Genomic DNA, 19,468 nt, shown 5'->3' on the forward strand with positions numbered 1-19,468 from the left:
ACAAAATCCACGGTATGGTTTAGAGTGATCGACGAATCAAAGTTCGCGAAATAATTGAGGTCAGAAGAATGCACAAGGCACATGGTTTTAAATACTGCACGAAAATTTGGGTTTGAAAACAAATCTCAGCAAACTGGAGACCGCGTTTTTCCTCAGTGGAGAACTAATGACGATATATTAAAAGTAAATAAAGAAAGAGAAGTAATATTGGACGTTATTTGGCCGTCGAAGAAGAGAAATCAGGAAAAAATATTTGGAAATGAAAAAATACTCTTCCATTAATACAATGCTCGGGTTCACATCTGCGTAGTTTCGATGGCGATATTGAATTAAAGTTTATCATGTTAAAGCATCAACCGTATTCACCAGATTTTGCATCCAGTTAACAACTTTCGAAACTTGTAAACATGTCTCGGAGAAAAGCTATTCGCCTCGACGGGGGAGGTAAACAAATGCATATTTTGAGGACCTTCCGAAATCCTCCTTTTTGGACGGCTCAAAAACGTTGCAGAAGCGTTGGGAAAAGTGTATCGAGTTAAAAGCCATTATGTTGAGAGGTAAAAAAATCTACTCAAATTTGGAAAATGATGTAAATTTATAAAGCAGTTCGAAAATCACATTTAGAGAAATGAATATCATAGCACCAATGCCTAAAATACCAATCTGTCCACAAAATAAGTCTCGTTCATCACTTAAATCCTAATTTCGGCCATGATGGGAATACGAGATCTGCACAATAAATACGCGAACAGAGGCCATAGAAACTTTACTTTGAAAAATTTAGTCTACATCGATTTTGTCCCCTGTTCAAATTGCTCTCCATTCGTGGCGATGCACTTATTCAATCTCCTTTCCACTGTTTAAAGCACCCTTGGAAGTCCTCGGCAATTAGGCTTTTTAGTTTTCTTGTCGTTTCTTGCTTTATTGTGTCCACATTTTCCCAGTGATGCCCCCTCATCGCAATTTTGTATTTTGGGAGTCAGAAAAAGTCGCAGGGGTGGCGAGGTGTTGCAAATAAGAAGGGTGATCAAGGATGGTGATTGAATTTTTCGCCAGAAAATGGCGAACAATCAATGCTGAATGTGCAGGCGCATTGTCAGTGGTGGAGGATCCATCCATTATTCTCGAAATTTTCTGAATTCAGTTCACCAGCTATCATTAGGATAGTTTTCCGACAATCGGTAAGGACCATGGACCGCAAATGATCATGTTGTCGTCAACTCGGGTGGTTGAAGGTCGTCCCGGCCTTGCATCATCCGTGGCGACTTGTCAGTCATCTTTAAAACGCTTAATTCCCTTGAAAACGGATGTTTTCTTTAGAGCATTATCAAAGTAAATAGCTGTCAAAATTTCAGTAATGCCTTGATAATTTTTCCATTTACCACAAAGAGTAAAAAAGGGCAACAGAAACTAAGATAACTGACACCATACGCACGGCTCGGCGATCCGCCAAGCACAGGCGGCTCATTGGGTCTCATGCAACTACCGCAGCCAGTGGGCGGGGCTAAACTCCGCGACATGGCCGTCAGATTGCATTTATTGGGCAAACTACGTATGCATTGTTCCATAAACATGCAATACGTTGTTTACCAATATAATAAACGTTATAAAATATTTTTGCACAGCCGAAAATTGGCTTTAAGTTAATTAATTAGTGGAAATAATTATACTAATCTCTAAGGGAAGCCACTTACCGCCGCTGCGCTGGCGGCCGCCGTTGAGTCAGCGATGAGCGATGGCGTGGGTGCGGGCCGCATGGTGCAGGCGGAGGAGGAGGATGAGGAGGGCGGCGTGTTGGAGGGTGAAGAGGAGGCGGCTTGCGGGGCGAGCCACGGCAGGGCCCCCAGGCCACCGCCCCCGGGCAAGGCGTACGACGACCCCATGTCCACGTGCGATCCGAACAGGGTCCTGGCGGCGACCAGGGGCTGCGGGGATACCTGAGACGACACGGCGCCCGGTCCTTCCCGGAAGACTGCGGAGCCGTTCCTAAGGAGCACGTTGGCCCGGCCCTGCGAGTAGGGATCTTCCGGAGGGACAAAAGATTGAGCATGCAGTCAGACAACGTGAAATAGTCGAGGGGGACGTTTTAGGGAAATTGAATTTTCAACAGAATACATACATTAACAAATGCAAACTTAATTTTCAAGTTTCGCACTAATTGAAAAGCTGTCTTAAGAGATTGCATCCTTAATGAGTGTACATCATATCACCTCTCAGTTGATGTCTGAAAATATTCAAACTTTAAATAAAAACACTTGAAGCTCTTTGCATTACCAATAAGGTCTAATGCAATATTGGAGCATGCTTCCGTCGGGTTTGAAAATGGTGAATGCACCATTCTCAAACCCAATGGCCAAACGTTCATATGCGTTGTGTCACTGAGGATTGAACTGAAATAATTGATGACTAAGACCGAGACAAAAAACAACGAATCTAAAAGAATACAGAGTCCGAACTGGTTAAAAATAGCTAGAGAGGTGAGGCGAACTAAAAATAATTATTCTACATATAAGGAGGCAACAAAAAAATTACGCGTTAAAAATTTATGTAATATGCGTAATTATCCATTTAAAAAATGCGCTCACTTCATCCTAACGACTCGTAAAGAAAATTCCAGGCTCATTTTCACATGAAAGTTTTCCAACCATTCGATTTACAAAAAAAAAACAACTGAAGAAAGCCATCTTAGATTTTTCTTCTCGTGTGCTTATGAAGTACTTTCTTGTCTCCTTATCACATTTTTGTAGCATAGCAGTTTCATTGTAGCTTCCCACATTATTCAGCCAAAGTAAGAGACTGAAAGGTATTTTCCTCTTCCGGAAGCTAAAAAAAGCCCTTCCGATTCCGAATTATGGAAAATCAGCCAATCAGAAAAATCAGAAAGGTAAGCTGCTACGACGTACGTCCAACGGGTAGAGGCAAGCGGGTCAATTTAGAGATTGACCCTACAATTTACAGTTTATCTTCGAAATAAACTAGTTGATTCGACAGATCGTGGGTAATTGGTAGAGGTACTCCAAGGATGTGAAAGACCTTCCTAGGATAAAGTGTCCTAAAATTCTAGGAAAGCCTATGAAAAAACCTGGCCTGAACTAGTGCCCACTGCTAAAAAAATGCCGCCAATTAGCTGTGGAAGCGATACTAACCCCCTAAAGGAGGTTAGTGTCGCTGGTACGGATAGAGGCTACGGCCTACCCTCTACCCTAACCAGCAACACTCATCTCACTGAGGGTGTAGAGCAAATTACCTTTGCGGATGCATCTCTGCGATGTGAAAGGCAACGGGAAACCCCTATATTACTGTCGCAAGGATCAGTCTCTCACCAATGTTATCTTTTCATTCTTTTTGTCCCCAATCGGTTTACCGGGAGGAGACTATTGTATCGAGTATGTTCTTCCGGAGTGCACCAGTCACACGAGTCGATTAGGATCGAAACTCGAGATGTTCCTGAATGAGCCTGGACACCTCAGGTTCCGATCAGGGCCGCCCAGTCTCAGGGCATCTTAGGAATCGAAAACACAGAAATGCTTAGAATGGAGTCGGAAGAGGTAAGTTAAATAAACCGGCCCGAAGAAGGAGACTCTACGAGCGATAGTTACAGGATCATGTACCCTGGCTCCATTAATGGGAGTGCGGGAGTAGGGATAATACTGCGGGAAAATTGTGCAATGAGAATAAATAGCTTCTGATTGAGCCAACTTCTTATATTTCCCTTATCAATTAATTAAGGTACTACAATAAGGTACCTGATGATGTCACCTACGAGTCAAAACTAACAGTACCGTAATGGATGTATTGTGAAGTATAAAGCTATTATTCATTCGGTGATCATGAATTTTCAGAAAGTTGATCCCGAATCCATTTGTTTTCTACAATTCGATAAATGCACCGCTATGGTGAAGGGAGCAAAGCAACCCACAGATTCGGAAGTGGTGCAAGTTAACGTATGCTGTGCGGAGCTGTCAGTCCGAAAGTTCAGACATCTTGCAAGATCCCAAATGGGGAATGCTCACTGATATGTTGGCTACAATGGAAGCATTCTCCGGGAGGACCACTTAATAATTTCAGTTATTTAAAAGCTAGGGCAAGACAAATCTGATTACATTGTAGTAGGGTCTTCTGGTTTGCATTTGATCGTTGGGCCTCCATAGATATCGTCCTCCATAAAAACTATAATTAATGTAAATACGAGTAGCATTAGAGGACATGCCAGACGGATCTTTCAGGGCATGGCTAGGTTTAGTTACATAACTATGTACCTGCGATTGAATTTTGGCACTATAAAATTCCAAACAATGCTTAAAGCTAATGAAATGGAGGAAATCCCAAGAAAAAATGATGCACAAGACATTGAAGATATACAAGAAATAAGGTGAAGAACGAATTGAATGGCAATGAAAACCTAGTAAGGGCTATACTTTACACTGGCGGATTTGGCGGAAGAAGCGGAAAATCTGGAACAGGATTTACTGCTATTATAAGATATTGAAAAAATGTTTATGAGATTCAACCCATTATTAAATGAATATGTAAAACTAGGATATTTACGTAACAATCTCAACGAATATGCACCAAAATAAGATACAATTGTGGACACGATGGAAGATATTTAAAGCATATTGAGAAGAGAATATGAAAAAGTGCCGAAACATGTTGCCTTAATAGTTTTAGGAGAATCCAATGGAAAGGTCAGGAAAACAGCTTGAAAAGAAGGAAGGAAATAAATATGTATATATCCACACACACACACACACACACACATATATATATATATATATATATATATAATATATATATATATATATATATATATATATATATATATATATATATATACTATATATGTATATACGATTGTACGGAAAAACTCACACGAGCGGCACAATAATGGGCTGACACAATATAACACAAATAGAATAGAATAGCTACATTTAGACCTTCTTCAAGAGAGACTCTCTTGAAGAAGGCCTCTGAGAGGGCCGAAAGCTCGAACAATTTACCGTGTGAGTGTCCTTTTAAATGTTGCTATTCTATCCTATTTGTGTTATATATATATATATATATATAGTTTCATGATATTGCAGTCGGAAATGTAGAGCAAATGCGTGAAATGGCAGAATCACAAAATTAAAAATAATTAGCATTCATACTGGTACAATCAAATGAAGCATATGGTATCTAACAGATTGGTAATTTGGAAAAGATATATAGGGTAATGAGCAACCAAAGCGCAAACCATAACTAAGACAATTTTCTGTTAATAGGAGGGAAGATTCAACGCTTTTAATCCCAGAAACCGAAAGGTTATAGAAGTGAAATATGGAACACCGAAAAGGTTGATATACATGTAAAGAGAACGGGAGATATGTGAAATTAAACTTATTAAAAGGTTTAAAAATATAAAAGTCAATTATGCACAGCATATGAGAGTTAAAAATAGATCAAATATGGATTAGTTCATGAAGCAGAACAAATGCTTGGAATTAAGAAATGAAGAAACGGAGGGTGGTTTCAACAAAGAATGTTATGCTGCAGTAAATCAAAAGAAAGAAACACGGAGGAAGTAATGTCGGAGAACATCTGGGGAAAATAGAAGAGCCTGTAGAATAAAGTGGCTGCAAGCATTAAGTATAAGAGAAAAGAAGAGGACAAAAAAATCAAAGTTATAGAAGAAAACAATATTACACATTTAATGGGAATACGTATAAAAAGAAAAACTCCTCAAGCCGAGGCCTGTTTGGAAATGTGCTCACTGAAAGAAAACTATTACTAAACAGGTGGTAAGGTTATAAAATGAAAATATTGGAATTATAGAGGTAAATAAATAACACCCAAATTTACGGAGGGAGAGGAAATAATGAAAGAGTTATTGGAAGTAATGCAGCCAACTAAACGGGAAATAACTAAAATAAGTCAGGAGGTAATGAATTAAAACGCACCAGGAAGTGACTAAATTATAATAGGAGATAATACTATATTTTATGAAAGAAACTAAATTATTTAGCTATCAAAACCTGAGAAGAAAGGGCGAAATGTGTGAACATCTGACAGTTGATAGAAAGCATCAACATTTATTTTTTTTCATGAAGTTTTCTTGGGTCTTCCACCGTGTCAGGGGACCCAGAGGACGATGCACGAGTCGGGCATCGAAACGTGGGCCAATATGGAACCTCTGACCCGGTGGAAGACCCGAGAAAACTTCATGAAGCAAATACGCCGGGAAAGCACCAGATCTTACTTCATTAACATCCATGTGCATAAGAAAATTCTGAAAGAATCTGCGCAGTTTTAGGGACGTAACCTGTATGTTATAAGATAGGCTCAAGCCCCGCTAAATGTGCTGAGAAAATGAGCTTCGATGTTTTTCGAAGTGACAGATAAACATTGAATTACTTTTCATGATAAGACAACTCATTGAGAAAAGCCATAAATATTATATTCTCCCAACAAATTTGGAATAGTTGGCACACTTAAGGAATTGGTGACGAATTCCGTTGGAATGGAGGAATGAAACGCTGAGTACGTGGTTAGTCAACAGAACCTTTCAGAGTCGAAATAGGTGATGCACTGGACATAATGGTGCACAATCAATAATGCTGCATATTCTTTTGATAGAAGATGCAGTAAAAAATATGGAATTAACGGGAAATATAACTTATATACGTTATACTCCAAATTGCTAATAACTTAATAATCAAAAGAATATCTCAAAAAGTAGTCCATGGTCGAAGAGCTGTAAAATTTCTTCGGAGGCTGACATTAATTGTTTATAATAAGATGACCAAGGTATCAAGATAAATAAAAAGAAGCACTAAAGCCAAACAATTGGAAAATAGTGTCGGTGATCACCATGGGTCAACGTAAGCGTAGATTGCACATGAAATCTGCTCTCTGGATGTATCCCAGATGAAATAACAGCGCAAATTTGTGAAAAGAAAATGTCTTTAGGCACTTAAGAAGCTTAAGCAGTAATGTTCCACACGAGTATTCCAAACTTAAAATCTGCAAAACAGCAATACGACTCGTTCTAAAATACGGCCACGGGAAGAATAAATCGCATAGAAAAGCCAACTCAGACTTTTCAATTAAAAATACTTAGAAGACGTTTTGTAGTGACAAAAGATGTAGGAGGCAAATTGAGGACTAAGATAAATTTAGAATTAAATGAGCTGATAAAAGAAGAAACCATATTCCGCTTCACAAGCCACGAAGAATTCGATGGTTCGGGCGCAAAGGTAGAGATGAGATATGAAATGAAAATTTTTAAATGAATGCCAAATGAAAATGGGCTCAGAGAAAGAACTAGAGAGAGATAGAGACGCATTACCATACAGGAATTAAAAAGTATGCACATTACTGACTGGATAAAGTCGGAAAATGGATGGCATTCTTAACACAGTGTATATCGTTATTGGTGGCAGACGGTCCAGAAAAACCGAGGAAGACGATACCCGTAGACGATGACATGAAGTGTAAAAATACACCAGATTAAATTTATATTCATGGAAATTTGGGAATTGTACCTGTAAAACCATCGTCAGTAACTAAACCTTTCTACTACAGTAAAATCTCGTTACTATGCCACCTCGCTTCTATGCTACACTCGCTATTATGCCACTTTTGCTCAGTCTCGACAAAATTCAATACAAAATAAATTTACCATGCCACCCCCTACTCTTGCTACTGTGCCACTATTTTGTGACTGTTAAAAGGCACGAGTCGTGGAAAAGTCTGTATTCTTGCGCAGTGCTCGATTATCAAACTGACGTCCCAAAGGCGAAGCGACGAGCTACAGTCCAGATGCACACAACATAACTCAATACGTACTTGCACAAAAGTGACAAATTTTTCAATAATTCAGCCCATAATATCAGCTCAGAAACGTAAACGAACCGAATTTCCGCTGAAGGAGAAAAAGAGAACCATCGATGCCGCAAAGAAGGAGCCGAATCAGCCCAAGTTGGCCAGGAAGATTAGCAAGAAATGGGGCGTCAAAGTTGAGAAGAGCACCGTGAAGGGCATTCTCAGCGAGAAGGGTGATATCGAGGCTGCTGCAATCAAAGCTGGAGATCAATCGAAGCGCATGAAGTTGACGCAGGCTCACGACACGAAGCTTGATGAGGGAGTGCTCATGTGGCTAAGGCAAGGAAGAAGACAGAATCTGCCTGTCAGCGGCGATGAAACTGGCCGAGCTGATGCACATCCCGGACTTAATGGTGAGTTGGATAATTTCAAGAAACACCACGGTATCACGTTCAAGACAGTGCAGGGTGAAGCCGGAGCGGTGTATTCGCAATCCCTTCTTGAGTGGCAACAAGGGTTCTCCAGCCCTTACTCAGGCAGGTCTCCACAGACAACGTTTTCAACCTGGATGAGGCGAACTCGAAGGCGCGGATGACGGCAAAGCTTTTCGAGGAGATAATGCGTGCTTGGGACGGACGACTCGGCCAGCAGGGACGCTGAGTGCTGGCCAGTCTCGATAACTTCCCTGGCCACCCTCCCGAGCTCCAGCTGAACAACATCCAACTGGTCTTCTTCCCACCTAAGACAACAGCCAATTCATAACCTATGGATAAAGGAATCATAAAGAATCTCAATTTGCTACTACAAGAAGCTTCTGCTATGCCGCCGGCTTGAGGCCATGGACGAAGGAAAGGAGTACAAGTTCACGTTACTCGACGCTCTACTAGTCACCCAGTATGCTTGGGAGGAAGTCGGTAGGTCGACGATCAGGAATTGTTTCCCGAAGGCCAAGTTCATCGAAAATATCTAAACTGAGGCGCAGGATGCAAGCTGCTCAAGATCTGGGAAGCTCTGCCTACCGAGGAGAAGATACACGAAAACGGGGAGATCGAGTTGTCTGACTTTCTTGAAGCCGACGAGCACCTCGCGACTGGCGGGTCTTTCACGGCCGAAGTTCATGCAAAAGAGAAACGGGAAGCCCGGAGTGATGGAAGCGTGCGATCGGCTAGACAAAGAGATACTTGAGATCCACCGAAAGATGTGCCAGCCAACGAATCTTAAGAGCTTTAGATTGATGGGTAACTTGAGAAAATAAAGCCGTTTTTACAAACCCTCGTTACTATGCCACTCTCGTCACTATGCCACTCTTGCTCAGTCCCTATAGGTGGCATAGTAATGAGATTTGACTGTTGTCGATTTTCATTTCAAATTAAAGAAGCTAAAGAAAAGGGAGAAGACTCAATTCAATTTATTCAAATTGGAGGAAACTTGTCCACGGTTGGGTTTACAGCAGAAATTAGAATACAAAATGGAAAAAAAGTCACAACAAAGGATTGTTTGAAGAATTAAAGATTAAAACCAAACTGGTTATTACCATTCTTTATATCAAATTCTTCGTAGAGAGAATAATTCTGAAATGTCAGCATACCTAAATATTACATTAGTTTATTTGGAAAATTCTTTGGAAAGAAGGAACAGGACACCCTAAAAAAATTTGATTGGAATTAAATGATAGGAAGATTGGCTCTTGATGGGCATCAGTTGACAGTGATTAGATGTGGTGAAATCAGGAAAGAAGTTAATATACAGAAAGAAGTAAGGCTAGGTCGCATCCTGTAACACCCTTAATATTTAATGGATATAAAAGGGAAATTAAAGGATCAAGGAAAATATGAAAATGGTACACGAGCACTCAGAGAACAGATAAGTATGTATGCTACGATTGCGGACGAGACTGGTATAATTGCGGGAAAGAAATATCGGCCACAGATTCTAATCACCTTCGACAAGGGAATGGAAAGTACAACCTCACCGATAAACATGAATAACTAACTTAACTGTCTGAATCGAAATAGGGAAGATAATCTCCACTCAGTATTTTGGAAAGGAACACTGGTGATAGTCTAAGAGTTTGCTTTTAGGCAGCAAGATCACTAATGATGGGAGAAGTAAGAGAGGTACTGCAAGCGGCGGAATAGAAAAGGCGACGAACTGGAAGAAACACTTATAATGCCAATAGTCAGCATGGACATGCTTCATTCGCATTAACAACATGGAGCGATTTGTTAAACGTTATGTGTCGAGTGCAGTGTTTTACGACTGTTAAACTTGATTCATAGGCGCGGCAGAGGAAAAAAGACTGGAGGCGATGGAAATGTGTGGTGCTGCTGAAGAACGCTGAAAACAAAATGGATGGAAAGAGTAATAAATAAAGGAGTACTTCAAGAAATGGGCGAAGAGAGAAGAAAATAAAGAACACTTGAAAGAAGAGAATTAATTGGAAATGTCCCGAGACGGAATAATAATCGCAATTGAAGTACTTTGGTAGGGAAAGAATAACAGGGGATGGTTTAGGAAGGTATTAGTTACAGTTCATAGAAAATGTCGGTGAAAGGAGCGATGAGGAAATGGAAAGATTGGCAGGGAACAGGAGAGCTGCAAGTATAAACCAATTCAAGAATTGATTACCCATCATGATGGAAACAGATGTCTTGAAATAAATAATTGGAAAAATGAAATCTCTAAGGGTCATATTGTGTAAAGTCATTTCATAAATACATTAATTTACAATTATAAAATTGTTTAGAAAAATAATATACATCTTAAGAGAAATGAAATATGAAGCTACATTACAAAAAATCAGTCTAGTTTATCTTTGGCCCAGTCTTAATAGCTCATATAAATGGACAAGAACTAATTACTGAGTAATTGGTTCTTTTCCAATGCAACTTCCTACCAAAACGAATGGCTTATGTAGATATCGGAAACTTGGCACTGGAAAAAGTCATTTCGGTAGGAAAATTTACCCATATAGGGAATCAAACCGTATACCTTCATATCAATGCTAATCTTTACTGATAAAAAATACTGCGTGGTTTCTAAACGCGCATAGTACTTATCACGAGAAACTCACCAAAGTTGGCCGGAATGACATCCGGTTCGCTCTCCTCAACTCCTCCGCATCCTCCCCTTCCCATTCCGCCCGAGAGGGTCGCGTACCCCTGGGGGTAGGGCACGGCGTCCTGGCAGCCCATGGTCTCCTCCGAAGCAGAAAGCGGCCTCCGGTTGTGGTGCTGCTGCTGCTGCCTGGCCACCGTCTCCGGGGGCAGCTGGGTGTGCCCCACAGAGTTGCCGTCTAGCTGGCGGCGGGCGAACTGACCCCCCGAAACCACGCCCCCCGGCTCCCTCAGGCCTTCCACCCCGCCGTCCACGCCGCCGCCGCCGTAGGCCTGCCGGAGGGTCGCCGATAGCAGCAGGGACTTGGCATCGGCCGACGCCGTCGCGGGTTTCCCGCCGACCACGGCCGCCGACGAAGTTTCGCGCAGAGCGATGGGGGCCGGGTCGGCCGGGGCCGCCGGCCGCGACCCCTGCCTCCTCCGCCGCCCCTCCCTCTGCGCCCGGCGGACCTTGACGGCGATGATTAGCGAGACGGAGAGCAGGGAGAGCGCCGCCCCCAGTGCAACGCCTAGCAGTGGAGACAGGGACAAGTCGCCGTCGGATGCTGCAAGTACGGTAGACAATGAGGAACTTAAATTTCCGAGGGCGAAATTAGGATGGGAAGGCCTCTTTCCCAACACACCATCCCTTCAAACATTATTCAAGATACCCTCCCATAGGCTTAAAGATTACTGATCCTCCTTCAAACATTCCTTCATACTCAGATCAACATGATAAAGATAATTACTAGCGAAAATATGAATAATATTACATTTAATGCGAAAGTTTGGATTATGACAAAAGTCGAGGATTTTTCTCTCCTCTTTAATTTTTTCGTTTTATCTAACATAGTGTTTAACAAAGATATCACTATCTCATTTATTGAACCTTTGATGCTTTTAAAAATTACCAACCAAGCTTCCTCTGGATGTGGTTGGTGATTCTGAAAGCAATGACTTTTCATTCGGATGTTGGCAACTGTACTGCTTTCTTTATTGGACATGAGCCGTTAGCTCCTTCTTTCATTCATATTTGACTGCAAAAAGTCCTTAGTAATTACAAAATGTGTATTTTTGTAAAAAACTGTTTACAATGTCTAAACATTCTTACTATGGTAAATAGTAAAGAAACCGTTCCATGGCGGTCATAAAAAATGAGATATTATGTCGATCATGTATAATTTATTATTAAAGAATTTTAACAATGCCTCAAAAACCGGGAGAAATGTTTGATTGGGTGACGTCACTTTCCGACTTTTTAATATTGGCTGACGGTAAGAGAAAGAGATTATTCAGACGTGAGAATTATTCACACGGGGTCTTCCTTGACGATTTGAAGGAAAGCAGAGCTAATGCGGATCTTCCAAAGGATAGAATGAAAAAAACATCAGTTTTCGCCGTGCTTTCCCAAAAGCGACCCACCCCGCTGGTGGCATAACCAGATGGACAAAATTGGACAATGTAGACTCCTAGCTGAAAAAGGTATCTAACAGCTTCGTAATAGACGACCTGAAGGCATTCCTGGACTATTAACAGTTATTGAATGATTCCGTTGATGTAAAAAAGTATGCAATGCGTATTTTACACTTGACTTCACACAACACCTCGCCTGGGTCAATAAAATATTCATCTAGTCTTTGTTTGGTTGGATTAAAGATTTTTTGAACGGTCGGGCACAAAAAGTAGTTATAGATGAAGTAAGCTCAAATACAGTAGAAGTTACGCCAGGTGTTATCCCCAGGGAAATGTTATCAGACCTCTTTTATTCCTACTTTACTTCAAAGAAATTGACTCTGAAGTCATTAGTAATATACGCTTATTTGCCGACGATACAGCGGGTTATCGTGATACCCGTGAGTCTGAGGACACAGCAGCTTTATCAGATGACCTTAATGCTGTACAACGCTTTCGTGATACCTGGAAATTAGAATTTAACTTAAAAATTACGTAGCGATGAATTTTAAAAAAAAGAGCGATTCATACCCGAACGCCTACTGCATCGGGAACACCGAAATGGATTGTGTACATTCAATTAAATACTTTGGCGCCACCCTCACTCACAAACTCTCCCGGGTGAAGCACATTCGGGGAATATGCGGACAAGCTAACAAAAAATTAGGATTTATTAGAAGAGTACTGGGTAAATGTGATGAAAAGGTCAAAGAGAAATGCTATCTCTCGCTGGCCAGACCTCAATTACAATATGCTGCAAGTATATGGGATCCTCACGAAGTTGGATTGATTACCGAATTGAATCGCGTGCTGAATAAAGATTTGTAAAACGTAGTTATGATAAACTTAGTTGCGTATCCAAAATATTAGATGTGTTAGACTGTGAAGCACTCACGGAGCAAAGGTTAAATTAAAGATCAAATCTCTCACATAAATTGGAAGGACGTCTCTTTATAGCAGTTATATTGAAAATTTACTATTACCCCTATCGTACTACGGTGGGAGAGATCATGCCAATAAAATTAGTGAGATTAATTAGAGAACAGATAGATTTAAAATGTTATTTTTCCACGAACAATAAGGGTCTCAGAATTACATTGTCATAACATGGTAGGGTCATATTCAGGTCGAGATTAGTCTGATGTGTGTTCACCCCCTGCCACATGCCCTAGTAGTGGCCTGCAGGGTCCTCAAATATAAATAAATAATCTATTAAGTCAATTTAATTTTCCGCGTCTTTGTCGTCAAAGTCATATCCTCAAATCGAACGGCTTGTGACAGAGCGATAATATAATCAGTTGACTAATGCTAATTTACTATTGCTCGAAATCATTAGTGATGCAGGAAAATTAGAGAAACCGACCGTTTGACAATTGAGTTTCTTTTTTAAAGAATGAATAGAGGAAAAACGGAGTCAGATTGAATCGGATTAAAAATAGGAGTAAGGTTATTAAGAAAATACTTAAATATTGAGCGTGGTCTTGTGCCGTTTGAAAACGGAGTCATTGAAGCAAGATGATAGGCGTGGATTGGAGACTTTTAAAGGAGGATGGAAAAAGTAATTTGAACCAAAGAGAAAAGGAGAGAAATCCAAAGAAGCCACGAAAGGTAAATGCAATGCACTTTGATTGGGTAAGGAATGTTGATGTCCAAGATTGATGGAAAACTTAGGGCAAACGATGCTAGGGGAGGCAGAGAATGAAGGGAGGTCAAATGTATGCGGAATTGATGAACAGTTTATTTTAGCGTGAGTATCGTGGGATATTCATCTTGTAAAATGGTATATAATTCAACGGCTGTAATTTGAAGAATTTTGAGACATTGTAGCCATATCTGAAATAAATCTACGTATTTTTCGAAAACTTTCCCCAATACTTTTATTCAAACCATGTATATTATGAGTACATCATTATTTGGAGATGTGCACCTTAATTCTGGTAATAAAAAGATTCTTTTACCCTTAATAAATAAAATGATGTACATTATGCATGATGTATTATGGGTAATACTCAGTCTCTTTGATTCTAAACAAAGTGAAATTATTACAACATATCTCGAGGGAAACAAAAGGTTACAATATCACACTTTCAAGTCATATACCCGTTGCACTCAAGTGACAAATGAAAAAAATATATACTCTCAGTAATTTATAAAATGAAAAAAAGATATTTTAATGATTGGGCCTCCTTCATTCATATCTGATTTAAAAAAGTATCCTAGCGGTTTGCTAGGGAACACCGTGCGGATGCAGTTATCGGCTCAATCGGCAACCGCACACGGCGATGGGGAAAGGGTTAACATCGAATCCGCCTCACGAGGGACCTTTCTCTCAATTGTTCATACGTTGTATTTGATACGTGCTGTCAATATCGGACGTAATTCCATACAAAATTGAAGCTATGGTATATATAGCTACAATAGGTTCACTTACGAGCAGTGTCAGTTCAAGTGTCAGAGAGAAAGTCAGTGTTTTTTTTACTTTAGTTTCGGTCAGTAGTTTTCAATACTAAGTCATGCGAAATTTGTTAATATTATCGGATAAAACATGATGATGATCAAACAAAGTGTTCTGTAAGGAAACATGAAATTTCACAAAAACCCCAGTGCGGACTAGGCCACAGGAAAAATTGCATGTTTATCATCTTCTAAAGTAATATTTATATTTAACTTTGCGGTTGAAATACATACAATTATCAAAGTTGAACATATCTTAGTGTGTAATTCCCTTATTTGCTAAAAATATTATTCATTTAAAAGTATATTAATTCATTTATTCTACTTGTACATAACAGTAAGACCATGCAGATTTAATAATATTTTTCACTTTTTTTTGTTCTTGGAACCTGAAATTTAATGGCAGCAGTATGTTAATATTTTTCATTAGGTAACATTTTTTCGAGCAATTATTTCTAATTAAAACTAAAAGGTTTATCAACAGTGGCCTGTTTGTGGGAGCACAGTATTAGCATACACAGAGAACTGCTCCGTACTTGGGAGCTTAATTGTTCTAATAGAGCCAGGTTGGGCCACCGGCGTCTTGGGATTCTTAACTGAAGGAGCAATTACTTTATTGCCTCACCTTCTCTTCATATTTGTTTCTGTCTGGAACAATCCACAATACTCGACACTAAAAAAAATTCCGTTAACCTCCAGCTCATTATGGAACCTATTTCACTCTTCTCACGGTTCATTCCATATCCATGTGAAAGCCTAAACTATCACCATTGACGAAATGTCACGAAATATAAATCCTTCTCCACTTGAAACCGCGTGAAATTCACTTATGTACGTATTGTGCCATTTTTAAAGGAATGCACACTGATGATTAGAAATCTTATCCCGGAAACGGCTCGGCTTAAGTATCAGAGGGCGTCGGTGGGAGTAGGAAAGGGTGAGGAAAGAGGTGGGTACAATTGAAAGGATATGAGTAAGGAAAGAAGGTCGGGAGAGAAGGAGAGAGAGAGAGAGAGGGAGAGAGAGAGGGAGAGAGAGAAGGGAGGGAAAGAAGGGGGAGACCGAAGCCGCCAATTAAATGCACCCAGCGAGGGGAGCGGCCTCCCAAGGGCCCAAGTTCCTAGTTCCTCAAGAGCAAGGCCCCTCGTCTCCCCCACACTCAAAGTCATGACTACGCCGAACGCACCCTCATCCCCCGCCAATAGCAATCGCAGTTTGCCTCAAAACCGGTCCATCGGAACTCCGCAGAAAAGGTTTTCCGTCCTCACCCTACTCCCCACACCCCCCAAACACACACACATCTCACCCCGCCCCCCCAAACATCTTTCTCCTCTCCGATCAATAGATTGATTGGAGCGAGGTTCTTGAACGAGTGGACCATCTCGGTGGCTATCGGACCCAGTTAAGGGCCTCCCAACGATAAGGCGCCCACCACCCCGAAAACCAACTCCCTTCCCCACCCCCTTCGCCCTCTCTCTCTCCCCCTCCCCACACCCTTCCATGCCTTTATCCATTCCGGGTAGAACGAGCGGGCGGAGAGCCGAGGGTGATGACTGCACCGCCCCCCGTGCGAAACCCTCTGTGCGCGAGAGTGTGCGTGGGTATCCACCGTTTCCTCCGCCGCAAATGACGAAATCCGAAGTATCAGATAGGAGAGGGAGAGAAGAAGGATGTCTACAGATGCCATTAAAAAATAACTGTTGCAAGGCGAATTTCCGCGGATTTCATCTCCGCGAGATGGGTACACGAAGGGGGAAACGGTAGGTTCGGAGAGATTTCGCTTTAACGACCCTCGTTTCACTCCTTCCCGACCCGAGGGGGGCCGGGGGAAGGCTACCCGGGAAGAGAACACTCTTCCCACCCACCTCGCTTTTCTACTTCCTTCCTTCCCTCCCTCTATCTTGCTCTCTATCTCTCTCATCAGTTCTACCGCTGAGCTACCTCAAGGCCGGGCGATAAACCTGGATAGAGGCAGTGCGTGCTCTGGAAGTGGTAGATGTGTGTGTGTAGGCGGTCAGGAGGGGAGTGGGGGGGGCGGATGGAGGCAATCAGAATCAGAAATAGGGACGGGTGGGGAGTGCGAGGCGGAGGATTTCTCCCAACCCCCTCAGCCCCCTTCCTGGAGTGGTGGGGAGGTGGCCTGCGTGTGTGTGTGTTTGAGACGGGGGTTTGCGGAGACTGGAGCCGGGTGGGGTGTCCGAAACGGAGAGAGGCGGTTAGGTGAGGCGCTCTGCCAAATAGATCTGGGTCGTGCACATTCTCTGGGACCTTTGGGAGGGGGGAAAAAAGTGTCTACGTGCTGTTCGACATGCGTGTGCTTCAACGTTTGGAATTTGATGACCTGAAATGGCATGACATTTTGTGACATGTCGTGTAGCATCCATGAGATTCGCAAAAAGAGGGAAGGAGAATGTTGGAAGTGCGCAAGTTAGTGGCAGCGGGAGTGTTTCTGGGAAACTGTTTGAAGAATGAGGATGAATGGAAATGATAGACAGACAAATGGAGAGAGTAAGTGGGAGAGTAATGAAAGAAGAAGGGCTAAAAAGAATGTGGGTGGAAGGGAAGGTGGGTGAAATTCGAGAGAAGGCTATGAGTATAGGAGAAGTGAGGGATAGGGAATGAGAAGTTTGTAAGAGAAGAGGGAATGTTGGTTTATTGGTGTGGAGGGAGGAATAGGTTTTGTAAGTAATCGCTTATAGTATAAAGTGAAAAACTAAAGAATTAGCTAAGGCAAGAAGAATCTGGCTTTGCAGGGAATGCTAAATTTTCATGGGACCGTGTAAGGCATCTCTGTTTTTCACACTACGTATGATATTATCCATCAAATGGTCGGTGGATACGAACGGCTTATTTTTAGAACCTTGCGAATGATAAAATAGATTGGTAACAAATGACCATTCCTGTTTTAATCCCCATTACATCTCCATTTTTGCATTAATTGGACAATTGTAAATACTAATGTAAAACTTCCCTGGCGATACTTGCAAGACCGCAGTATCCAGGATTTTAAAGTTTTGGCAAATTTATGGTTCGTATAACACCTTGAACAGTGATGTCATATCTGTCTTTTGCTGATATACTGAAAGAATTTGACGTGGCAATATTACATCGGCATCAAAAATAAAGATATACAATTGCTGCTTTGTGGGCTCGGAGTTTTCAAATATCAGAAATTGGTGAATTATTCGTCGGAGCCGACACCTTAAATGCTATGATTTGAGGGACTTTGACAACGGGCGCCTTTGACTGATTCATTATTCCTCATCTTTTCTTAGAACAAAGTTACATTTATATACTCAATAAAATTACATAACTTTTTGGAGTAGTTTTACATTCTATCAGATACATTTATTTATGTCACATCCATCCATGGCGATGTTAATAGTGTAGCGTGCAGAATAAAAAGGAATGTTTCAGGCGTGATATGGTGGAATATCATGATTAACCAAAAATTGGCAATTTTCACAAAATATTTTGTGGATAATTAACAATTTTTAATTTTTTAAATGAGCGTGCAGAGTTATGCACCTTCATGCAACTTCAGATTCAAATCAACGTAATGCCTCGGGGCATCCCCAGATGTGGCAAACTACTATATTTAAGCTTTTTTGGGTAATAGAAATTTCTAACAGAATAACTCCTAACCCTTAAAAAATTCTTTACCCTTAATACTGTAAAGTGTAAAAAGTTACCTACAATATTGCAGAGTTTCAAGCGAGGATTACCCTGAGTAGTAGACCAGTCCATTTGATCGAAAACTGGGGTGAATGGATTTCAGGCGATCGTAAAGCCGTTATGCTGTTCATCTTAAGGAAAACCTTAGAAATTTACTTTTTGGCATTTATGGTTCGCGTACCTCATAACCTAATTTGGTTTTTTTATGGTAATACCTGGCGGTCGAATGCGAGATCCAACTTACTCGTATTGCTTTTAAAATTGCAATATTAGACTAAAATAATTCACATGGTTTTTGTAGCATTATTGAAGAACCATGGCAGTGTAATAATAATATTGATAGTGACTGGTTGATACCCGTGTTTATGATATCCCTGCGGCAACTCTCCATAGCAAAATGCTCAATAGTACCCGGTTTAAAGTCGATTTTTGTGTAGATACTTGCTGTGCCACCAACAGACTCTTCTGGGACACTATCCAGCCGACAGAAACATTTTGCAGGCAAAGCAAGCTTTCTTTAACTGTGTACCTTGAAGCTACTCAATCTGGCTGCTCTCAAATTTCGTCTTTTGCCTGGAGTTCACGATGTTTATGTGAAAGATTTAGATGCCCATAGATGTCTCCCTCTTGATTTCAGCAGTTTTTGGATACAATAACTTCTTTAGAGCAAAACATTTGAGGAGTACAAATCAATTTCCTGTTAAATGGAGCGAATGCTGCGTGTTCTATTCATCAATAGCCAATACGCTCACTGGAAAGTTATTTGGTTTCCGATCGGAAGCTCCATTAACTCCGTGTATTCCCAGTGCCGCTCAATGCTGACGACACAAGGGTGGCCACAGCGCATAGCATCCATCTCAGAGCGACTCCTTCAAGAAATCTTCCAAGCAAATGAAGGTCCATCTTTCGCGTGATGAAAACACCCCATGGTAGAATTCGATAAGATCAACTATGAAAGTAAGAGATGAGCTACAGTCACAGAAATGAAA

At 41.1% G+C, this 19,468-nt stretch overlaps 1 protein-coding gene across 1 annotated transcript in view; it reads right to left on the reverse strand.

The window, feature by feature from the left end:
• Positions 1-19,468, reverse strand: part of LOC139699010 (neural cell adhesion molecule 1-like) — a 353,608-nt gene that overhangs the window by 15,062 nt on the left and 319,078 nt on the right. Inside the window, exons 13-14 of the mRNA XM_071598006.1 lie at positions 10,877-11,464; positions 1,695-2,023 (exon numbers count right to left, since the gene is read on the reverse strand). Of these exons, the coding sequence (XP_071454107.1) occupies positions 1,695-2,023; positions 10,877-11,464 (917 nt within the window). The remainder of the gene's footprint in view (positions 1-1,694; positions 2,024-10,876; positions 11,465-19,468) is intronic.

Source organism: Hetaerina americana, unplaced genomic scaffold, assembly GCF_022747635.1.
Source record: "Hetaerina americana unplaced genomic scaffold, ioHetAmer1.1.p SCAF_9, whole genome shotgun sequence".
NCBI lineage: Eukaryota > Metazoa > Arthropoda > Insecta > Odonata > Calopterygidae > Hetaerina > Hetaerina americana.